This window comes from Arachis ipaensis, chromosome B9 (assembly GCF_059453495.1).
Source record: "Arachis ipaensis isolate K30076 ecotype BB chromosome B9, ASM5945349v1, whole genome shotgun sequence".
Classification (NCBI taxonomy): domain Eukaryota; kingdom Viridiplantae; phylum Streptophyta; class Magnoliopsida; order Fabales; family Fabaceae; genus Arachis; species Arachis ipaensis.
This window is the reverse complement of record NC_142444.1, coordinates 139,365,949-139,391,113: the sequence shown is the minus strand read 5'-3', so window position 1 is coordinate 139,391,113 and position 25,165 is coordinate 139,365,949. Positions and strand designations below refer to the sequence as shown.

General features: G+C 36.2%; 3 protein-coding genes across 3 annotated transcripts; 2 read left to right on the top strand and 1 right to left on the bottom strand.

Annotated features, from left to right (window-relative positions):
• The first annotated feature begins 276 nt into the window (after positions 1–276).
• LOC107617839 (uncharacterized) lies at positions 277–4,701 on the top strand. The gene is made up of 7 exons (XM_016319711.3): positions 277–1,119; positions 2,455–2,535; positions 2,659–2,772; positions 2,965–3,243; positions 3,361–3,474; positions 4,248–4,320; positions 4,421–4,701. Exons 2-7 carry the CDS (start codon positions 2,470–2,472, stop codon positions 4,456–4,458), a joined length of 684 nt encoding a protein of 227 aa, XP_016175197.1. The 5' UTR covers positions 277–1,119; positions 2,455–2,469; the 3' UTR covers positions 4,459–4,701.
• Positions 4,702–9,230: 4,529 nt separating this feature from the next.
• On the top strand, positions 9,231–17,496 carry LDA (limit dextrinase). The gene is made up of 28 exons (XM_016319710.3): positions 9,231–9,664; positions 9,764–9,911; positions 10,010–10,062; positions 10,198–10,306; positions 10,497–10,633; positions 10,735–10,934; positions 11,114–11,263; positions 11,361–11,421; positions 11,766–11,886; positions 12,286–12,376; positions 12,457–12,550; positions 12,702–12,797; positions 12,920–13,060; positions 13,284–13,334; positions 13,571–13,641; positions 13,798–13,890; positions 14,007–14,097; positions 14,627–14,698; positions 14,863–14,919; positions 15,058–15,126; positions 15,284–15,340; positions 15,477–15,551; positions 15,808–15,896; positions 16,091–16,168; positions 16,284–16,422; positions 16,514–16,623; positions 16,741–16,840; positions 17,163–17,496. Exons 1-28 carry the CDS (start codon positions 9,443–9,445, stop codon positions 17,271–17,273), a joined length of 2,886 nt encoding a protein of 961 aa, XP_016175196.1. The 5' UTR covers positions 9,231–9,442; the 3' UTR covers positions 17,274–17,496.
• Positions 17,497–18,945: 1,449 nt separating this feature from the next.
• Positions 18,946–23,858, bottom strand: LOC148546535 (putative disease resistance protein RXW24L). Its single transcript, XM_088498345.1, has one exon. The coding sequence runs from the start codon at positions 23,776–23,778 to the stop codon at positions 18,946–18,948; it is 4,833 nt and encodes a 1,610-aa protein (XP_088354471.1). The 5' UTR covers positions 23,779–23,858.
• Positions 23,859–25,165: the final 1,307 nt, after the last annotated feature.

Below are 25,165 nucleotides of genomic sequence, written 5' to 3'. Positions count from 1 at the left end.
AGTATCGGAGTGCCTTTGTAGGTACACTCCACCTCCTCTGCATTGCTCACGTTCTTATACCTTACAATGAACACCAAAAGCTCGGACCCTGAAGGGACAGACGTCCAACCTTGTAGCATATAGCTCGGTTGATTTCAAGGAGTAAAAGCCGATCTATTTTCCAGGCAAGATCAAGTTAGATTTATGAGATACCAAAAATACCTTACATAAAAGTTAATATACCAAAAATGTCCCTAGCTTATCTAAAATAAAAAAACTAAAGTCTAAAACCATTCTCTCTCTGTTTCCCGCTTGTTTGTTCCACAGCCACCAACTGCCAAGTGAGCGTCCCCGCTCTTCTCCCGCCCATAGTTATCAAACTCGGTTCGATCTGGTCGATTCGATCTAAAATCCGGTTACTTAATTGAATCGAGTCCCTCCTTAAATTGGACAAGTAATGAACTCGGTAAAAATTGGTCTGATGACCGGTTTTTATTAAAATCGGTGACCTGACCGATTAATTTAATCCGATCCGGGTCATGCTTTTTTTTTTTAATTATATAAATGCCTGAAATGGGGCGTCGTTTAACTCCTCCTGTCCTCCACCCCTGTTGATTTGCATGAACCGTAATGGCTAATGTCCCTAATCTGAATGGAATTGGAACCCCCCTAACCCCCAGCCAGCCTTGTGTCTCTTCTCTCTCGAGCTCGACAGTCCATCACTCACGGCGGCTCACGGCGGCTCACGGCGGCTCACGGCGGCTCACGGCGTCACCTTCCCTTCGTTACTCACTCCTCGCTCCCCTCAACTCGTCGGTCGTCACTCTTAGTCTCTCACGGCCTTACCTCGTCGCGCTCTCGGTCTCTCCCCTCGTCCCCTCACCTCGGTCGTCGTCGCGGTCCCGTGCACCTGCGCTCGCTTCGCCGGCGGCAGAAGCAGACGAAACCGCATCTGGTCCCTCGGGTGGTGGTGGTCGTCGTCTTCTTGCTTCTCAAGGTCTCTGTCTCGCACCTGGTCTCGATCTCTCCCTTCCCTGCGCTCTTCGTCACCGGTAGTAGAGGCAACAGATCCCGGTGGGCTGATCTTCGTTGCCATCTGCTTCTCCATCGCCGTCAACTTCCTTCGTGCAACCCGATTTGGTGAGTTTCCCCTGGTCTTTCTGTTTCAATTTTGGTGCTGCATCACTGCACTTTGATTTTGTTGCTGTGAGTAATTTGTTGCTGAAAGTTGAATGTGTTGCTGAAATTTGTTACTGATTATCATGAACCTTGAATTTGTTGTTGACTTGCCAAAATAATCACTTAGCTTAAGTTTGCCGGTTGCCGAAAATCATTACTGAGTTTATTGAACCTTGAATTTGGTGCTGTTTTGCTGAATAATCACTTTGTTAAGTTTTGCTTCATCTCTTTGCCCAGGTGAGTTTCATCTTTGGCCTTGTTATTCCTCTTTCAATTTCATTGCTGTAAATTATTAGTACATCTTGAATTTATTGTTGAAAGTTGAGTTTGTTGCTGAAATTAGGATTAGCTAATGTTAATTTGCTGTAAATCATATTTGGAGAATTGGAGTTTTTTTGTTGCTCCCTGAAAGTTATCATAGTTTATGTTTCTGTTGCTGCCTAAAAGTTTTCATAGTTATCATAGCTGATTTTGTTGCTAGAACTCTAAAAGTAGAATTTGTTGTCAGCTGTAAGTTGAATTTGATGCTGAACATATCATAAATATGGTTGTTGCTGAAAGTAGAATTTGTTGCTGGATAACTGAGTTGAGTTGAATTTGTTACTGAACCTTGTTGTTGTGTTGCTTAAAAAATGCTAAATCTTTTGTTGCTGTATGTTAAGGGATAAAAGATAAGAGAGTTGGTCTCTACCATCAATTTTTGCCCCCTTCGGACTTTTGTCAACCTTAAACCCTAAATGTGAAATGCTATCATTTAGAATATGAAATTTTGTATTGAATTGTTTGTGGTGCAGTAGAGACTAGAGATGCTGATGCAGTTTGTCAAATAATTTGATAGGATCAATTTGGAAGCTGTGGTATTCAATTTGTAATCATGGATTGTCATGCTATTAATATTGTATAAATTTTTTATGTAATATGATTTTGTATCAATTATACAGTCCGCACAATGATGAAAAAAAAACTGATTTATACATTGGTTATTGATTTGATTTTGATTATATCATGCTGTTTAAAAAATAATTGTGTGTGTAACTATTAAAATATAATGTTTTATTTCATTTAAATAGTCATTCCAAATTATATAATTGAATCGATTCCATTAGTATACTAGTTCCTAACATCAGAATTTAATTTTCTCACGTATTCAACTTTCCAAACACTGTCAGTTAGTTCTTCAAATTGCTTGGTTATGTCATTGTCTCTTAACTATTTTCACTTGAATATCATCGCATTCAAATCAATATCGTAACTTTATCATTTCTATACCCGATTTTCCATTTTGTCAAATTGAAGGAATTTTCTACCATAATGGAGGAGACTGAAGCTTGTGCAAACCACAGCCCGCTCGTTCTGTTAAAGCAAGGTGCTGAAGCTGTAAGTGCTAATATACGTCAATGTCATATTGTCAACTTCCTTTATATGAATTTTCAAAAACCCATCCATGTCTGATATAGTTGACTTGCTTTTTGTTCTGTTGATTTTAATCATTCTTTGTAGAGGGTTTTTGAGTCCAATTTTGTGGGGAGGAGGTCTGTTATCAAGGAACGCTTCTCAAAGAAGTATAGGCATCCAACTTTGGATACTAAGCTTACCCTTAGGCGCTTAAATGCTGTGAGTATCACAATAGTTTCATTATTTTCTGTTTATGTTTATTATGATGCCCCGGAATTCAATGACTTGGTTTAATTCATGTAACTGATGCCATATGGTGAGAAAAGGTTTAGTTGTATTACTATTTTCTGTGCTTTTTGAATTATTTTGACATGCTATCCTTTTACCAATCAAATCAATTTGTTTGAACAGGAGGCTAGGTGCATGACCAAAGCGAGAAAGCTTGGGGTTTGCACTCCTGCACTCTATGCCGTGGATACTGTCTTGAACACTTTAACTTTTGAGTATGTTGAGGGCCCTTCCCTCAAAGAAGTACTTCTTGAATTTGGGTTGAAAGGTGTTGTTGAAGAGTGGCTTGATGATATTGCTTCCCAAGTTGGTGATGCAATTGGTAAATTGCATGATGGTGGCCTTATTCATGGTGACTTAACAACATCAAATATGTTGCTGAAGAGTGGTACCAATCAATTGGTGAGTTGTTTTAACTGTCATCTCATTAGGACTATTGTTATTTGTAGACTCAAATTATGTAATTATGGAAAATATCATAAAACTGATAAAACATAACTCAACTGTGTTTTTATGCAGGTCCTAATTGACTTTGGATTGAGCTTCACTTCAACTCTACCAGAAGATAAAGCTGTTGATTTGTATGTTCTGGAAAGAGCTCTTCTTTCAATGCATTCATCATGTGGGAATGTGGTAATTCATTATGCCCTTTTTCAATAATCCTAACTTGTATGCGCATATGCTGCAGATTAGAAGTGCCATTGTTTGTGTTTGATGTGCTTCAAACAAAATGGTGCTGTTAGAAATATTTCCAGTTGTGAATTGTGATTGCAGGCTTATTATATAGCTTTATGAGAACTATAAGAGTGCCCACACAACAATGTCTATTAGAATTTCTAATGAGTCATCACTAGTTTCAACCTTGGGGTTTTTATTTATTTATTTATTTTTAAATTCTTAAATTGTATTTGGCTTCTAAAGAGTCTGTGACATATATTGATAATATATATTACTAGTTGGGTTGTAGCTCCGAATGTGAGATATGAACTGAAACCAAGAAAAAATAATAATGCCTGGGCAGCTAGGTCAATGCATTAGTCCAAGTACTGCTTAATCTCCTTCTAGAATGACTGCCTCTCATCGATTACTTGCACAAGAGTGTGTAACCCTGACTTGGCAATTAAAACTAAAGCCTAATTTATGATTAGCATGATAATTAACCGAGTTCAAACATGCGGAGATGGTGAGACATTCCCAAGATGCTCATGCTAGCTGAGTCAAGATTTCCAATGAGGGACTATAGATTGTTATTCTGTTCTAATATATAGCTTGTTTTATGCTGATCTAATATTCTCTGTGCTTGGTTTCTTTTATTGAAAAAAAAAAATGCTTTCTGCTTCATCAAACAGAGGCAACAAACAATATTGATTTCTCACTTAGTACGATACCATAATCTTCCTTGACAGATGGATCGAATACTTGCTGCATACCGCAAGTCATCAAAGCAGTGGTCATCCACATTGAATAAACTTGCTCAAGGTATCAACTTCCCTCTTGTTTGAAATTTAGATTTTTCCCCCCTTTCCTCTTTCTTTTCAAGAAATGTTACTTATATTCACACTTAACAATTTTATTGTAGTGCGACAAAGAGGGCGAAAGAAGACCATGGTTGGATGATTCTTTTCCAATAATAGTTTCCTTGCTGCAGTAAAAAAAATATGTTTTAGCAATGTAATGAATGTTACTAATGTAATTCTCTTCTGAACATAATGTATTAGACTAGAAGTGTAAGTTATTAGGTGAAGGCTCAGAAATGGTATCATTATTATATTATCTCTGTAACATTTTCCATCTTCACTATGAACATATCCACGTTGTTTGGAATAGAAATTCAAAGTTACATTGTACTTTTAGTTGCCATCCGCTTGAATGCCTAAACACACCCAACTAAAAAGTCCAAACCATTTTAAGAATGGTACTGACTGATTTAAAGAAACTTGTGAGCATCGTTTGATCATGTGGCGAACTAGCTACAGTTCTACACTGATATGAAGTATTTTGTGTGCACTGATTGTGTATACGTATTCTTCTTTCCACACTGTTTTGGTGTTACACATCTAGATGTGAAAAATGATTTGGCTCACCTCTTGTTTAAGATCTTACAATTTATCATCTTTTGCAACTTAGCCCTTGTTCTCTAAAATGATCATTTTATCTTTATACTTATTAAAATTTACATTATTAATCTCAACCTCCATTTGACTAGAATTACCCTCTACGGACTTATTTGAGTTTTAGATCATTTCAAATAAGCCAACTTTTGTATTTTACATCAAAGACCTCAAACTCTTCTAAAATTACAATTTTGTCCTAATAGCTTAACTCATACTAGTTTTATGTTATTTACAATTTGACCCCTAATCATTAAATAATTCTTAAATAAGCCATGTTTCATCAAATTCATCAAGAATTTACACATAACTTTAAATGATCATTCAATCATCATCAGTCACACAATTTCACTTTCAATTTATCAATACATCCATAAATCAACAATCAGCCAACGAGCTATAACTTAAATGACATATCTGCCGGAATTGTTGTAGTGATTTTATAGGAGCATTATTATGTTGTTTGTACTTGAAGAAGTCATCAATGGAGGAGGTGCATTAGCATAGCTTCCGAGATACTTAGACTTAGTTTGGTAAAGCTTTTACTTTTCAAAAAGTAGCTTATAAAAGTTAACTTTTAAAAAATGGCTTTTTAAAAATTGTAGCATTTATGTTTGGTAAATTAAATAAAAAATAGTTTTTAATAAACACAAGCAACATCAATTACGTTTGGTAAAATAGTTTTTAAAATTTAAAAATACTATAATAGCCATAAATGTAAGCATTAAATTTAAAAATTAGTTAACATACGAGGTTATATTAGATTTTTAAATTTTGAAAAGCAAAAACTAACTTTGAAAAGCTCTATTTTAGATACTTTCAAAAGTACCCGATTTTTTTAAAACTGCAAGCACAAGCACATGGTCATTTTAATTTACCAAATACAAAATGAGGAGCTTGAGCTTTTAAAAAGCACAAACACCTTTTTAAAAGTTTTACCAAACCAAACCTTAAAAGGACACCCTCTCAACTAAGATATAAAGTTCCCTTTTATATAAAACAGCTTTCTATAAATGGAAAATTTTGTTAATACTCAATAAAACCAGTTAAAATAAAACTCTAAAAAAGATGATAAATCAATACTAGCCAATATATATTATTCCTTTCTTCTCTTGATAAATTCATCAACATACATTATTCCCTTGCCTTTGTAGTCGTCTGGCGGCTTGATACTCCGGACAGTGCCGGCGAAATGGTTCACCCTTCCCTTGTCTATTCCTCGAACCGCCGGAGGCACGCTGAGTTGAAGCTCATGACTGTATCCTAACTTGAGGAACAATTGAGACCCTGCATCCTCTGCTCTGGCTTTGTATCCTACACCAACTATCTTAAGAATCCGAAAGAAGTTTGCCGGAGAACAAAATGAGTTTAATAGAATCTAGCAGCTCAAAGTTCAATCAATGAATTCAAGACAACAATAATGTGCATGCATGTAAGTTACCATATGATTTGAAATAGATGTAACTGTTCATGTTGCATAAACATATTACATGTAACCATATTTTATATTAGAATAAATGAACAGAGAATTAAGAACTCACTTTTGAGATAAAGAAAATTATTATCTAGAAATCAAGAGGATTTAGTACCCTATGCTCAATCATACATAAACTAGGAATGGAAATGGGTACTTTAACATTAATACAAGTGCTCATATAAAAATTTATGATAAAAATAAGGTCAAACGAAACTAAAGAACAAAAATGAAAAATCAACCAACCAAATAATATGATCACATATGAATCTATCTATGATTATACTGCATCTTCAATAAAGAAAACAACTTGAGATTACCCAAGTGCAAAAAAGGATCCAGAGAGTGAAAAGGGATACTTCCAAATTCCAATTTGGTTATGGTACCAAAGTTTGAAGAAGCTAAGGAAGCGTAATCAGAGTCACTGGTCACTGGACACATCATCATACCGTACAAACATGAGGAATTAGATTTTTATTGTTGGTCATTGGATTATACAGGGACAAAGTTTAGCTATGAATTATTGGCCAACAAACTATAACTCAAATAGCATAGTCTCTTTTTTTCTATCTAGAGGTTTTGAGTTTGAGTCCCACCAACACCAATTACAACCGATAGTAAAAATTTTCTAACTGTTGAGAAATATGTGGGTGTATTATGTGGTAATTAAAATTAAAAATTGTTTAATTCATCTGACCAGAAAAAAAAAAAAAACAAAAACCAAAAAATCAAGCACAAACCCCATACCAAAAATAAAACGCATACCAAAAACAAGACAAACTGAAAAATAAAAATAAAAGATACATAAAAAAAAAATCAAAGTAGCATCTAAAATTCCAAATAAACCAACTTGGTGAAAAAAAAATTAACAAACTAATTTTGACTGATCTAGTGATTAATTCACTAATTTGCTTAACAATTTTATTAGGTAAACAACAAAAATTGTAAATAATGTGAACAATGGACTACATTCTAGATTAATTAAGAAAATAACATCCAATATAATTACCTCATCTTATTTTCAATTTCACTTTTCCATTTTATCTTTTTTTCTAACCTAAATCCCGTTTTCACCTACCCCTAACGTTAATCTTGTTTTATCACCACATCACCTCACCCCCGCCCTCCCTATCGCTGGAAATGAAGCTTCCCAGTGCCGTCGTCGCTAACCCGCCAAGGAGAATTGCAGTTCTTCTGTTGCTCGGACACTGCATCATTGCCGCTGGGTCACCGCCGCACAGTTGCGTCTTCTCTCCATCCTTCGCACACCACTGCTTTTCGAAGCCCACGAAGTGACGTTGCACCGTCATCGAGCTAGAGGCTTTGTTTTGCCACTGCTCCAATATTACACTTCTACCCTTGCTTCCATGCCGCTGCGTCGAGTCTTCGCCACTTCCATCGCGTGCTGCTTTGCTTCGTTCAGCCAAATGTTATGACCCAAATAAATATCCACATCTTAGTAAAAAGAACCATCCGCATACATAGTAAAATGAACATCCGCCTTAGTTGATAAGAGACAACTAACAAATTTACCAAAATACTACCCATGCACCATGTTTAAATGGCATAACTCAAATCCAACTTGAATTCAAGCAAAATTAAACGAAATATAATCCAAACCACATAACAAAAGAAACATGCGGAGCATGTGCATGTAAAATCAAGAAAATCAACTAAAATATTATATTTTACCCAAATAAACATCCACTTTAGAATGAAAAGATTCATCCGCATACACAGTAAAATGAACATCTGACTTAGTTGATAAAAAACAAATAACGAGACAAAAACTGCGGAGGGCATATCGGGGTCGCAATACAGCAACGGCGACGGTGACATAGCGTCAGCATTGCGAGAGAGCGGTTGTGGCAACTGCACGTGTAACGCGATACAACGGCACTCACGGCCAAGCACGCATCTCGCAGACGGACAGACACCCCGCGACGGCTTTCCTTTCGGTGGCAGCGAAGATCTGCGTAGGCGGATCGGCGGCGCATTGTGGATGCCTAGTAGTAGAGGTCTGAATAGCAGGTGGTTAGAAGAAACAGGAGGACAGTACGAAGACACGGAAGGTGACGTCGTTTGGAAAAAATGATTCAAAAATAAAAAAATTTAAAATTATTATTAAATTTAATTAATTTAAAATTTGATTTTTAAAATTAAAATTAACTTTTTTTAATCTATTATTTAGGTTGTTCAGAAAAAAATGTTGTTCTCTTAAACAAGTATTAGAAATTCAAATCTCATTTTATATATACAGTATGACCAACGATAAACTCTTAAATAAATTTTCGATCTATAATAAATTAGTCTTTGCATACTGAATTGAGAAATAATGTAAAAAAAATTGCATCTAAATAGCTACTTTTGTGAAAATAAAATTTTTTATTATATTAATTTTGGTAAAATTTATAATTATTTTAGTTAAAACAGTATACAAATGAACTAATAACTATAACAGTTTAATAACCAATTCAATTTTCAATTTTTTTTGAAAAAAATCTCGCTTTAAAGATATCATAAATAAAAAATTTAAATAATTAATTATACTTTTTAAATTTTTTATATACTGTGTTAAAACAAATAAAAAAAAGTGTTTAGCTTTTATTTTTAAGTAATTTTTTAAATAAAAATATTATTTATATATTAAAATTAATCATTAATATATTTGTATATAAAAATATATATAATTTAATTTATTTTTAATATATTTTTATATTTTAATATATATTTTATATACTAATAGACTAATTTTAATAATCGATTTTAGTGTATATATCTTTTCTTCAAAAGACCTTTTAGCTAGATCCAAAAATAATTAACTGACAATTTTCGTTCCCTTTCGTCCCTTCCATGATTGAATTGGAGGATATTCAGTGATACTTGCATCGTTGCACGTGCATGCAACAAAGTTATCATCATCATACACTCACTCACTCTGTTCCAAACAACAACACAAGAAAAAGATCTCCATGTCTATGAAATGATCCTCTCTTATCATTGATTTAACAAAACAATGCTTCTCTTAGCTACTTCTTCTCTCTTTCTTCCTTCTCCTTTCAAGCTTCACCGCTACCTCAATCCTTCTTCTTCTTCTTCTTCTCACTTGATTCCCTTCTCTTCTTCCCTTTCGAAAATCATAACCCCACTTCACTCGCACACCCCAAAACCACAACCCTCACCCCTTTTCTGCTCATCATCTCCTTCTCTGCAACAACAATCTCTTTCATTTTCTCAGGTTTTGTTTTTATCCATTTCAACATCTTCAATTGGTTTCTTAGCTTTCCGACAAAAACTTCACGCTAACCGTTTATTTTACAATGAAATGATGATTCAGATGCAGAATGATAGCTTGTTGTACTCCAGAGCTTATTGGGTCACTGAATCCATCATTGCTTGGAACATTGACATTGTTGAAAACGGTTTTTGTTCCTTACTTACTAGCAAGGATGCTTCTTTCACCATTTCAGATAATCAAATTCAAGGTTCTAATTTCCCTTAACAAAGCTTTCTAATTCCTTGTGCCCTTTGGATTGATATTAAGTGAAAAATGTATTGACTCAATTGTGGTGCTAATTTGCAGGTGAGGATGTGAAAATTAAGCTTCAAGAGGATAGGTCTGGCCTTCCTGCAAAGGTAATAGATAGACCTCTTTTTGAATTTGTATCATCTTGTAAGGCTTTTCAAATATCTACCATTGCCAAATGGAACTGGGGTTGATTGATATATGTCCCATTGTTCTTGACAATGTGGTGGCTTATGAGCTTTTAGGTGGTGGAGAAATTCCCACATATTCGAGGTTACAAAGCTTTCAAATTGCCACCGGATTCGGATGTCAAATCTCTTCTTAAATCCCAATTAGCTGTTGCTGTTTATGATTGTAAGTCCTTCTTTTGCATTAGAATAATAGAATGTTGAAATGCATCAACTAGTTATGCAAATAAATGTACTTTTGATTAGACCCTTTATTAGTATAGCTTAGCTTTCTTTGTCTCAATGTGGGAAGAAAGGGTATCTTGTGTAATGTGTTCATAGGTGAGTAATGAATTTCCTTTCTTCATTTTTCGCAGCTGATGAGAAATGCAGGAACTGTACTGGTTTGCAGTTACCTGGTGTCTTAGATGAGCTTTTCTCGTATAACGGTCCGCTTGGTGCGCTTTACTCAGATGAAGCTGTGTCACTTTCCTTATGGGCACCTACTGCTCAAGTATATTATCTTTTAATAAATAAGAAATGTAATTTTGTTTCTCTCTAAAACCTTATCTGCATACTGAGGTATATCTTTCTAAATTTGCCCATATAAAACAGGCAGTAAATGCTCACATCTATAAGTATCCATCAGGAGATGATCCGATAGAAGTTGTTTGCCTTGAAGAGGAAGATGGTGTCTGGAGAATAAAAGGACCAAAAAGTTGGGAAGGGTGTTATTATGTTTATGAAGTATGTGTTTACCATCCTAGCACCTTACGGGTTGAAAAATGCTATGCAAATGATCCATATGCTAGAGGGTATGCTTTTATTCGTGCCAGTTTGCCATCAATCATCTTTTGTGTTATTTCTTTGCTCTAGATTCTTGTATTAACAAGTGCAATTTAGAGATACCAATTTTATGTCATTCAATATGAAGTTGAATTTCCGTGATGTTCTAGTTGATTTTAGTTACCTTCTTTTTCCTGTATTCAAGCAGACTTTCAGCGGATGGCAGACGAACTTTTCTAATTAATATTGACTCTGATGAATTAAAACCGGATGGATGGGATAATCTGGCAGATGAGAAACCTGTTCTACATTCTTTCTCTGATATAAGCATATATGAAATGCATATAAGGGATTTCAGGTAACTGTGGTTGTGGCTGTGCTGCTTGTAATGCCTGTTTCCTATTTCTATTTCCATAAACTTTAAAGTTGTTGATTATTGTCTTGTTGCAATACAGCGCCAATGACCTCTCCGTGGAACCTGAATTTCGTGGTGGTTATCTGGCCTTTACATTGCTGGTAGTCCTACAATCCTATATAAGTCTTCTCATTATGATTTTCAGGCTTCTTTGATAAATGGAATCAGATTCTGTATACGCACATAAATAGAAAATATATTGATAAATTTAAGATATCAAGTTTTCCTTGACTTAACAGTAGAAATGATGGGATATTGAGCCCTTTGAAAGTTATAGGAATCATTAAAAGAGAATATTGCAAGAACAAGTGTCATGTCATGGATTCACTTTTGTGGATTTCTTTCATGAGGAGAACCTGTTATCTATTGATGTAATGAATTCATATGATGTCCTAATCCTGTTGTGGAATGTACAATTTCATTTACTATGAGCATCTGTTTGAAGGATTCAGCTGGGGTACTTCATCTAAAGAAGTTGTCTAGTGCTGGTATCACCCATGTCCATTTGTTGCCAACTTTCCAGTTTGCCGGTGTCGATGATCAAAAGGAGAACTGGAGATATGTAGGTAAGGTTACAAGACAGATTATCTTCTAAAAGTCTGATTTTAACCGTCACTTCCGTTTTTGTAGTGAAACCCTTTCTCTTATGCTTTGTAGATCTTTTGAATCTTGAAGTTCACTCATTTATGAATTAGCAATAGTTGTAAAATATTATGTAGTATTTGAGAAAAAGCTATGTTATCCACCCTCTTAGTTTTCCTTCTTTAGGGAAACTTTATCTTTATGGATCTCATATTATTATTATCCTTCTATCATGAAACTTGTTATCTTTTGTTTGTACAAACATCAATACATAATATACATACTTGATTCCTTATGCTATCCCCCTCCTAGCAAGATAAACATATATCATTTGACATGTATGTTTGTGAATGCGTTTTTCTCTGACACTAACTATCTGATAGATACCTTGGTACTGGAAAGTTTTCCACCCGATTCAGATCAGCAACAAGCTCTTATTACAGCCATCAAAGACCTCGATGGATTTAACTGGGGGTAAGCTCCTAATTCCACACTGTTGGTAATTCCAACATTTGTTTGCTGTAAAATTTGCTTATTTTCATTGTCTTGGAAAGGTACAACCCTGTTCTTTGGGGTGTTCCGAAAGGAAGTTATGCAAGCAACCCAAATGGCCCCTACCGTACAACCGAGTTCCGTAAGATGGTTCAGGTCTGAACTCAGTGTTTCTTTATCCATGGATCTTGTTTTCTGCTTAGTTTTGCAATGTGGACCCGCAATACCATGTTTCTTTGTGTGTGTATATAGTCAGCTAAATCAAATTTGTGTTGTTTTTATCTCTTGAAATTTATTATACTTTCAGGCTCTTAATCATATTGGCCTTCGCGTTGTGTTGGATGTTGTCTACAATCATTTGCAAGGAAGTGGACCGTTTGATGAACATTCTGTCCTTGATAAGGTCATGATTCAACATCCTCTTTTCTTTTTTCTTTTCAGCAGTTTAGACACCTATACATATAGATTCCTGTTGCATACTGCTTCATTGTTTTGAACAATTTCTATTCTTTTATGGATGTGTAGATTGTCCCTGGTTACTATTTAAGGAGGAATGCTAATGGTTTTATCGAGCACAGTACTTGTATGAATAACACTGCTAGTGAGCATTTTATGGTTGAGCGTTTGATTGTAGATGATCTTGTACATTGGGCAGTTAACTACAAGGTGATTGTTTATGTCTTTGATTGCTCTTCACACATTACCTCATCAATCAATATGATCTCGAAACAGCTTCTATTTTTCTATTTTCTGCTCACTCCTGCTTCAATGAATTGGTTGCTATGCCGTTGTAGTGTTTATATTTCTTCAGTGTACTTTCCCTTTTTATTTCTTTTCCGGAAACTGTTCATCATAGGTTTTGCGAATATTTTTTCTTTGTTCCTTCCAGGTTGATGGTTTCAGATTTGACTTGATGGGTCATATAATGAAGAGCACAATGGTATTCAATTCATTTTGTTATATTCTTACATGATTTAATTTGAAGATAGATAGCTTATTGAGTTCCAGAAAAATAAAAAATTCACTAATATGTTGTAATTTTTCATTTTGTGCTTGGAAAATGTAGCTTGTAACTTAAGAATCATCCCAGAGTATACGGGGTATATAGGGGAAAAAGCATAGAGAAGTAAAATGGAAATTGTGGAGAAATATTGATTACATGATGTGTGAATGCAGGTGAAAGCAAAAGATGCTCTGCTTAGCTTAACAAAACAAAAGGATGGAGTTGATGGTTCAAGCATCTACATGTACTTGTTCTTCAATGTTGGATTTTCTTGAAGTAGACACACTATCTAACTTTTTATTTCATTCGTCCCTCTTATATTTATTCATTTGCATGTTGTTCTTTTGCTACATTATTTCTTTAAACTTCATTTCTTTTCATTTTAATTGGGAAAAAAAAGATATGGTGAAGGATGGGACTTTGGTGAAGTTGCCAAAAATGGACGTGGGATAAATGCGTCTCAATTCAATCTCTCTCAAACCGGAATTGGGAGGTAGGACTGTTCATCTACACCGTGACTTGTGCAATATTCGTTTTTTTCCCCCTTTCTTTTTTATCTTCATAATATACTTTGTTTCTGTTGATGAGTTATTTTGGTCCGTAATTCAGCTTTAATGATCGAATTCGCGATGCTGTTCTTGGTGGGTCTCCATTTGGTCACCCTCTTCAACAGGGTTTTGCAACTGGGCTACTCTTGCAGGTATTTCTTTCTTTGTCCACATTTTTGGCTTTGACCTTCACATATAAACATCCTGCAATGGTAACAATTTTTAACCTCATCCATTGTTCCTTCCTACTCTGGATCAAGCTCATTTTCTTGAAGTTATCGCGTTTCCACAAATCTGCACTGGGAAATATTCATAGTTTATATTTTATATCTTCAAGACAAAAGTTCATTTGTTTATATTAAAAAAAAAAAAAGATATCTGTATGAAACTCAGTACACTATATAGCTGCTATTTAGTTTTCTTTCATAGTTGAATCTAAACCTGGGTTAGGTAGTGATTATGCTTTCTTCCTAGACATTACATTACACATAACATACTTAGGAATCTAAAACTGATTTTGATTTTATCCAGAAATAGTATTGCAGAGGTTATAAATTTCTGCATATTCCTTTTTCAACTTCAACGTCTGGTATTCGTCATGTGATGCATAGAACTTCTCTTAAAGCTTGCACGCAATGTATTCGAAAACTTCTGAATATTGTTATTCATCTCTGTCTGTAGCCTAATGGTCATGATCATGGAACACAAGAAAATATGGAATCTATGCTTGCTACATCAAAGGATCATATCCAGGTTATTTGGCTTTATTGATTCTTCTATTTGTTTGGGTGTCCTGTTTTTCAATTTGAGAAAGCATTCGAATACCCTTGTGTTTTGTTATATTCTATTGTCGATAATGTTATCATTTGAATGTTTTTCAATCTGCTAATCTTTTTACATTCTTTCATGTTTTCCAGATCGGAATGGCAGCAAACCTGCGAGATTTTATGCTAACAAATTCTGATGGAAAAGAGGTATTCAAATTGGTCCAATTTCTTTGTCTACTTATTCACGAAAATTCCTGTCTTCCCTATGCTTGAGGCTAGATATTATCTTCAAAAGAAATGGTTTGTATGTGATATTTTCTAGTTACTTTATTCTGATTGTCTCAGGTGAAAGGGTCTGAAATATTAACGCATGATGGATCACCTGTTGCATATGCCTTATCCCCCATAGAGACCGTAAGTTTCTTTAGTGTGAATATGCCTCAACTGTCTAGTACTTTATACTTCCTGTAAATATGTTGTGAAATTTAAGCAACTATCAGCACTTTGAATCACAATTATCCAACATTTTGAACCAGACATCATCTAACTGCTATGTTTGGCTTTTTTGCAGATCAATTATGTTTCTGCACATGACAACGAGACTTTATTCGACATAGTGAGCTTAAAGGTACGGTAGTTATGTAAGAGATATGATATAAGCTCTTCATGCTCCTTTATGTGATGGCTTAAACCATTCTCAGCATTCTGTTTTGTTTATGCAACCTTTTGTTAGTCACTGGTGCTGTTGTGTTCCATGCTTACAGACTCCAATGGACATCACTGTAGCTGATAGATGCAGGATAAATCATTTGGCAACAAGTATTATAGCACTTTCACAGGTTCAAGAAACCGATTGTTTTCCTTTAAACGTTGGCTTGAACTTTTCAAAATTTTGTTCTTTTTTTTTGGAAAAAAATTTCTTTTGCCTTTGAGAGCTGAAGGGCACTTTTAGACAAACTCGTAAAATGTATTAGGGTAAAGTATGCTTTATGTCCTTGAAGTTTTTGAAAAGTTTCAAAACTTTAGCCAATATATTACTATAGATGATTTCTTATAGTGAATCTATTGTAGTAGTAAAGAGATTTTTGTTGTTAGGGTATACCATTTTTTCACGCTGGAGATGAGATACTCCGCTCAAAATCACTGGATCGGGACTCATACAATTCTGCGGATTGGTTCAACAGGTACTCTATACAACACACACTGAAAGTCTGAACTTAACTATTTTTGTTATTGTTTAATCTTCCCAAAATTAGTATATGATCTTCCTCATTAGAATATTCCAATATCGTTATTCAAGCGATCCTGTTATTTACCACGGATTAAGTGTCACTTATGGTGTCTTTCCCTCTGCATCTTCTACTTTCTCAATTTTCAGGCTTGACTTCACGTACAATTCTAATAATTGGGGTGTTGGACTTCCTCCACAGGAGAAAAATGAAAACAACTGGCCATTGTAAGGATTTAGATATTACAATATCATAATTTGAAGAAAAGAAAGTCTTAAAAATCAGCTTGTCTAACATCGCATGATATTAAACATGATCTTTGAGTTATCTTATGGCTTTCAGAATCAAACCAAGACTTGCAGACTCGTCCTTCAGGCCTCGGAAGGATGACATCCTTGCTGCTTTGGATAATTTCTTAAACCTGATGCGTATAAGGTACTCCTCACCACTTTTCCGGCTGAGGACAGCAAATGCAATTCAGGTGGGACATTTTTACATTTCCTGAATTTGCTATCATCATCACTAGTTCTTCTATTTCTATACTTTTCTTGATTCCCCCTTCATATTTGCAGCAACGAGTAAGCTTTCACAATACCGGACCATCATGGGTTCGTGGAATTATAGCAATGAGCATTGAAGATGGCCATGAGGGCTTTCCTGGGTTGCCTCAGCTGGATCCCATGTATGTTAAAGCATATGTCAGTTTTTTTTTTTCTTTTTTTTTTCCCTCTTTTTTTCAGCCCCAGTGATACTAACCTGCTATAAAATGGTTTCGTTTCGTTGACAATGGCGGCGGCAGATATTCGTCCGTTGTGGTTGTTGTCAATGCAAGTCCAAAAGGTGTATCATTTGTTTGCCCTTCCCTTCAATCCAGGAGTTTTGAGTTGCATCCTATTCAGGTATCAATAATAATAATCCTTAAGGATTTAAGTTGTGATAAACTGGAATATTTCCAAATTAATTATGTTTTGGTGAAATAATTGCTTTGATGGAATATTCAAGTTACTCAAGTCAGCCTTTGTTAGAAGTTTCAGGTGGATTTAGCATCATATAGTAACTTGAGTATATTGCTACAAGGAATTGTTCATTCTTATTCCTAACAGTATCAATTTACCATCCTCAAGGCCGCTAAGAAAACAAAAGCAACAAATGTCTAAAGTGATTATTCCATTTATATCTTCAGATGTGTTTGTGAAATCCATTTTCTATGCTGTATTATAGGTAATGTCATCTGATGATCTTGTTAGGAGCTCAAGATACGAGGCATTATCTGGCTGTTTTCTTGTGCCTCAAAGAACAACTGCTGTGTTTGTAGAGCCTAGAAAAATGTGAGTCGCGCCACTATAAACACAGTAAGAGGTGGTGCAACCAAATGTCACAGTTCAATGTTATTGATTTATGCCTCAAGAATCAGTCGGTCATATGCATCAAAGTTCATGTCCACTATGTATCACGAGAATAGGGTGAAGATTATTTTTGTGCGAAGAATGGGGTGAAGATTTGAATTCAAAATCATTTATTAAGTAATAAAGTATTTCTCATTCTAAGTTTTTAATTAATCTTATATTTATTATTGTTATACAATTTAATTAAAAAAACCAAGTAATATAATATTATTCCACTAGTAGTAGAAAAGTCGTTATACGATTAATTACTAGTGTTTTTTTAATATTTTATTTTGTTAGACATCAAATTTTACATCAAATTTTAGTAAAATATTAGACAAATTAATTATTATCATTATTTAAAAAAATAATACTTCCTAAGATTTTTAAAAATTTTTAAATTAGTCTTTTTATATAAATGAACAATATGATATAATGACTGATTTCTGTAATGAAATAAAAGTTTAAAGATTAATTTAGTAATTAAAATTTGTTGAAAAGTAAAATATCTGACTAAAAAATTTTTAGAAACTGATTCTGGGTGTTATTATTATTATTATTATTTGAAAAATGTGATCATACAAAACCAAACAATTGAAACAAAGGCTCACTTTTACGTATTTCAGAAAAAAAAAAAAAAAACCCCTAATAGGAGGCTCAAGTTTAAGTACCAAAAATCAAAATAAATAAATAAATCATATACAAAACGTATTAACATAGTCACCTCTGTGGAAAGTGAATTTTTGTTCTGTTCTTGTGCTTCACCTTAATAACTTTTAGCTTTTACTAGTTCTAGCCCATTTTGCCAACGAAAGATTTTTTTCTTTTTTTACGCAGTGTGAAAAGTTTTGTATTTTTTCTTCTGCTGGGGTTCAGATCTATTCCTTTTCATTGTTTCTAGTTTCAACGTTGAGCCTGGCAGCTCGGAATTTTAGATTCAAGCACGAGATACTTGAAAGTTGAATCTGGTTTGGATGGGCTCTTTGCTTGGGAAGATTCCTAATTTCCTACGTCTGAAGAAGATAATTGATGCCAATTGCGGTAAAGTAACTTTGCTTATTCCTTCTTTACGCCAATCGCCCAAACTGTCCACATGTTGAACCCAGATAATTACAATGTTTGAATTATGATTATTAACCTTTTCAATTCTTTTCTGTTTATATCACACAATTCTAGGTGATTCGGTTTATTCAGTTGAATGATAGCTATTATGGATCGTTCAAGTATCTATGAACGTATAACGTATTCTCACTGTATAGTTACAGTTAGTTGAAGGTTGGAGCAAATAGGCGAAATAACAACTCCTCTGATTGAACAACACAGTCAAGGAAAATAAAATATGTCTCAACACAAATTATCATACTCAAAGTCTTCGATGAAGGAAATAAATTTACTATCCTATCTTGTTTAACAGCAAAATACCGGTAAATATGTTGAAGCCAGACTAGGATACAAATTGGATAGGCATGGCGATAAGCTGATCAACACTGCTACTGGAGTTAAATTGCTGCACATTAGGAAAACATATTTTACTATGTTAACAAATCACCAGGTGTCAGCTGGAAGGACTGAAATATAGTGAAAGCGAGGAAACTCACCATTCAACAATGTTGAAGTGCTTATTGAGAATTCGCATCCTGATGCTGCTGCTGAGCAGAACCAGCTTGATCTTCTTGAATGACATCAGCTAGACAGATAGGAGGACTGATGAATGGCTGTATGCCGAGCGGAAGATGATGTCCCGTTTGAGCTAACATATGAGCTACCCTGTTGGCTTCGGAGCTGACATGAGAGAATTGCACTGTCCACTCCCTCTTGAGGGCATCCTTGATGCCTTGGACGACAGTAGACACTGGAATGGACTCATGAGAAGATGATTCTATAAGAAACAAGGCACTAGGAGAGTCAATATCTACCTTCAATTTTCTATAACCGCTGTCCCAGACCAAGTTAAGCCCATGCAGGACACCCCACAGTTCTGCTACTGTTACAGAGGACGTGCCTCCCAAGTTGCCGGAAAATCCACTCAAGACCAAACCTGTCTCATCACGAACAAGTCCTCCACAAGCAGATTCAGAATTGCTGATAACTGAACCAGCCGAGTTCATGCATACCCAACCCACTGGAGGACATTTCCATGTACAGGTCCCACCCTTCCTAAATTCCTGAAGGATAGTTGATGTCGAAGCAGAAGCCTTCTGGAGGTTGTTACTGGTATCCCTATATGGGAAGGAAGAATCACACATGGTATCGTTTATCCAGAGATAAAGAATGTGTGAGATCTTGTACCAATCCTCACCAGTGTTACAAACTCTGCTTTCGAATTCTGTTGGCATGTCCCTTACCTTGAACTCAAGTAGGGTGCTAACGTATTGTAGTCCAACAGGAACCATCTTGAGATTCTTACACGATCTGATTTCCAGTTGTGCTAGACAGGGGAGTGCTTCTTGTTCTATAAACCAGTCCTCTAATTGCTTGAGGCCCCAGAGTCTGAGGATATGAAGCTGAGGAAAGCATCTGGATTTGCAGACCAATTTTTTTCCTGTGTAAGATTCTGCAAGTAAAGACAATGATCGAAGATTTGGAAGATCTTTCAAAATTTGTAAGGGGTCATCTTGCAGTTTGGAATGTGAGAGTGTAAGTTCAATGAGACTTGGGGGAAACTGGGTGAGTATGGATGAACTGTCCAACATTCCTAGCAAATACATGTCTGTAAGATTTGTGTGATCTTCCAAAGACATCAAGTGTAACTTCCAGGGCTGACCTTTTTCATCTCTTGATTTCACTCTCAATGATTGAAGAAATGTTAGTTTCTCTATCCATTCAGCTATTGCACGAAGTTGTGATGTCATTGCCTCTTGTGATGACATTGATTGGCAAGCTAACCCCAGCTTTCTAATATTCAATAATTTGTCCAAGCCATCCTCTACTTTAGTCTCCTCATCAATGAAAAGCCCCCACAATGTTTGAAGGTCAGATAGATAATTACCTCTTGGTGGATGTGGAAATCTGGTTCGGTAAGTTTCACTCAAGAACAAGTGTCGCAGTTCCATTTTCCATATGGATCTACTGAGACTGTTAATATAAGTGTGCTTCAAATCAAGGGTCTGCAGTTTCAGCAAGCTGCTTATAGATGATGGGAGTGACTCTAAGTAAGTCCATCTTAATCCAAGATACCGCAATTTAGAAAGTCTACCTATGCTTTTAGGTAGCTTGGGCTTGTAAACACGTTCAAGATCTAGCACCCGCAGTAGCAAAAAACATCCACTTGCAATACATCGTCTGAGAAAGTTACCTATGTCTTGGCCAGGCTTACTTCCTTCTTGAGCATCAAAGGACAGAAAAGAGAAAACATTCTTGTAATTTTCTAGGGAAGCTGAAGAATCTTCTATGGTACCATGAATATGACTGTAGCAGGCATCCCTTTCGTCAAGACGATCTGCCACCCGGCGGGTAATGTTTTGTCTTTTGCCTCTATTTGAACGTGTCTCATTTTGGCGTTGACGAGATCTAGACTCTTCAACTTTTGCCAACCAGATAGCACTAGGGAGTCGACATGTTTTCACTTTACCATTGCGCTTTCTTGTTGCAATTTGAACCATATTTAGATCTATCAATTGTGTTAAGACCGATTCTGCAACTTGCTCTGGAGGCTCTTCATCCTCTGCATGATGCACCAGACCCTCTGCAACCCATAAAACAACCAGTCGTCTAGCAGGAATCTCAAATTCAGCAGGGAATTCAAGAAAATAAAAAAGACATTTCTTCAGATAAAGAGGTAGCTTCAAATTGATTGCATTGATTGTTTCAAGCCAAGGTTTTTTATCTTGATCGAGCTCCTGTAGAACTTTTGACCACTCCTCCGTGGTGGCCTCCGTATTTGAAAGCAACTCGCTCATTCTCAATATTTGTGATGGAAGGCCACCACATTTTGTCACAATATGTTTTCCAACCTCCTTCAGTTCTTCAGAAATGTTCACCTTCAGATTTGTTTTGAACATTATCCAGCTATTTTGATCATCCAATAAGTGTAGCTGGTGAACAAAGGTTCTTGCAGCTGATGCTTGTAACACCATGTTTGCATTGCGACTGGTAATAAGAAGCCTCCATGCTGGTGACACATCGATTATGGTCTTTCTCAAGGTACCCAAGACCTCATAAGTTTCAATGTTATCAACAACTACGAGACATCTTTTATTCCCCACGAAGTGTTTTAGTTCTTGAATCATCTCTTGTGTTGTGCAACTGAGTTCTTGACCTGCCATAATCTCCTTGGCTATATCCTCTAGTAGCTTTTCAGCCGTACAACCGGAGGGCACTTGAACCCAAGCTCGACACTCAAATACATCTGTAACAGCCTCATTCTCAAATATCAATCTGGCTAGTGTTGTTTTGCCCGTGCCTTCAATTCCCACTATTGAAATAATGCAGCTGCTTACCTCTTCCGAGAGTAACTGATCCATCAAAACCTTGACATCATCGAACCCAATGATACTCGACTCTTTGCGTAATCGAGCCACTGAGACTGACTTGGGATGGGGCTCAAGTCGCACCGAACCATACTTCCTTCCTTTTCTTGTGGCATCTTGAATCTTGCTTTCGATGGCATCTATCTTCCTGCTAAGTTTAAATCGGGTCCAACACTTCATGATGCGGATGTGGATTGGTGCATTCTCCAAGTTACAATTAGTAGTATATTCTTGGATGACATTTTCAATTTTACGAGCAATGCCTTTCATTTCTTGAATCCACACTTGGGATCTTCCATTGAGTTCCCCCATCTCTTGTACATCTTGAAACAGAGCATTCATGAGTTGCATTTCCCTCGGGAGTGATCGGACTCTCTGTTTGAGACTCTTGACATGTCGGTATGAGGGCGTAGCTTTTGCAATTGGATCCTTCTCGGTGCCAAAATCATGATTGTTATCAACATGAACCGCACTAGTGCTGGTTTCTCCCTCTTGGACTTGGATGCTTGGCCCCGATGAGACTAGCCCACTTCCTTCATCCATATTTGCAATGCCATAAATGTTCTTCCTGTCTAAGACAACAAGGATTTCAAACAAGCAGCCATTGATGTCATTCGCAAATTTAAGTTTGTTGAAAAATCCACCCTCTTGATGTACAGCATCCTGAAGTGACCGAGCATTCTGAGCCACCAATTTTAATTGCTCCAGCCATGCTTGCTGTCTGTTATTCAGGCCTTGCACACTTGCAATATCACTGAATAATGCATCCATTATTGCCAAGTCTCGTTGGGTTGACTTCAAATTGCTCTCAGTTGACCTCCACAATGACACACCCCATATAACAACCGAAGCGATTAAAGAACAAAACTCAAGTATCATTGCCCACAACCCGAAAACTGCGGAGAAGACGAAAATTGCTAAATCAATTGCAAACATAAACATCAGACTAATTAACATTTTTAATTTCTTAAATTTGTTCTTCTTGGGGAGATTCTTTGCGAGCCTTTTTTTGGGATTCAGAAAAGATATGATAACTTGCATGAAAACAACAAATACGAAGAACGGTATGGAATTCAGTTCAGGGTCGGTGGCGATGGGATAAAGAACATAATAAATGAAGCACGGGATTTTTGAAAGTATCACGCGTCTCAAAGTCAAGTTTGGAACATGCACTGATCTTGTTATTTTGTCGCCTATAGAATCCAAATCTGCCTTGCCAATGCCGTAAGTCAAGGATCTGTGAAGCGCTTCTCCAATTTGTGTATTGATATGCTCCATCTTCTTCTTAAATTTCCATTCCAGGGCAAACAACCAACAAGGGCGACACCTAGCCTTATCCTTTCTTGTGGCAATGAAGGTCTCAACAGTATTTTCCGTAAGATCACAGATACTCCTCACTTCCTCCAACCAGATGCCTTCTCTTTGAGTTGTTGATTTCAAACTGGAGACAATGCTTTGCATGGCCACAAGTTCATCTTTTGCTTGTTCTACCATCTTGATCACGTTCCAGTGCAGAACCAACTTTTCACTGATGAGGTTAGAAAGCAGTTCTATAGCTTGGGATAACATGGGAGCTGAGGTTTCTCCTGGTTCAGATTCAACGGTCACACGCAAATTGTCCATCTGCTCTTGCTTACGTGGTTCAGATTGATAGATGTCTCCCATCTTGCGGCTGATCCGGTCCAGATCTTTGCCAACTCTGTATCTCACAAACAAATAGTGAATCCCTCTCCTCCGCTTCACTGAGTTGAAGACAAAGGTTTGAATGACATCCTCTGCCTCAAGAGCGACTTCGTTCAACTTATCTACCCAATCATCGAAGCCTTCCCAGCTTCCACGTTCAACGAGGTACAGCTGCATTAGCCTAAGTTCCTTCTCTATGGACTCAACATGGCTCGCTACTCCGCCCAACACTGCTGACTCTTGAATCAGCAATCTAGATAGGTTCTCCCCAACGAAACCGATTGTCAACTCGGCGGCCATGTTGACGTTTTGGGGCGATGATCCAAGAGAGATGCAAGCTCTCTTTACTTTGTTGTTCTTGTTAAGATGGGTTTACTGTTTAGCCATTTTCGATAGCATATCAACATATCAAAAGTGATATAGTTGTCTGTTAAGAAACAATGCTGAATGCTGAGTCTAGATCAGGTGCTCAAATTTAAACCGATTCAAATTAAACTTCTCATTTAATTCAATTTAAATCGAAAATCGATTAAAATCGTATTAATTTAGATTTAATTGTATTCTATTTTTTACAAACCGTAGATCGGATCGATTTTCGAATCTATTTTTCACAATCGATCCGATCCAATTCAATCCAAATCGAACAATGTGTTATAATATTATTATTTTATTATTATATTTACAATTATACTTATAACATATTTAATTTGTTATATTTTTATATTATTCATGTATTATTATTATTTAATAAATATTTTATGTTCAAAATGTGATTTATTTATTTAGAGTATATACCCATTTTGGTCCTCAAAAAATTTCAGACTGGACACTTTAGTCCCCAACTAAAATTAATTACTCGATTGGTCCCTAACAATTAACTCCGTCACTCACTTAGGTCCTTTACTCCGTTAATTCTAACGGAAGACAAAATAGTCCCTGACAACTCTAACAGGGGACAAAATGGACCCTGATCTCTTCTGTTCGAAAACGACACTGTTCTCTCCCAATTTCCATCATATCTCGCATAGCACTAACCGTCTAACACTATAACTTCAAACTACACAATGCACACTCTATAAATTTAATGTTCACAAGAAAAAAAAAAATCCTCAACTTGTTCTCAACCAATTCATACTCAGGAAACTAATGCTTATGTCTCTCAACTAGTTGTCGTCTTCGATGGATCCCATGAATCTAGATAGCAAGTCTGATTTGTTAAGACTTGTCGTCGTCGTTGCCATCTCCCTCCTCCTCTGCCCTAACATCTCCATGACCACATTGTCCACCACTACCATCGGTTCCTTCAGCTTCTTCTCCGAACCAATGTTCAGTAATCGCTTCAGTTTCCATATAAGCGACAACGGCGACATTGCTCGTTGTAATAGTTTGGATGCGAGGTCAAAACTGTCTCCCAACTTGGACTCCGAAAAAGAAGGAATGAAGCACTCAGTGTCTATTTCAAATGAGAATTTGCATATGATGTCGAAGGAGAATCTTTTCATGATGTCCTAATGTCCAACAATCTATATTGCTTGCCGGAGAGTGGAGAAAGGTGTGCCCTTGGAGCAATTGTGGAACTTGGTCTTGAGGATGTCGTGGACGTTGTTGGGGTTGGAGGTGATGTTATCAAAGACGTGGAAGTAGATGCTTTTGGTGGGTGAAGTGCAGAGGAGGTGGATGTATCAGT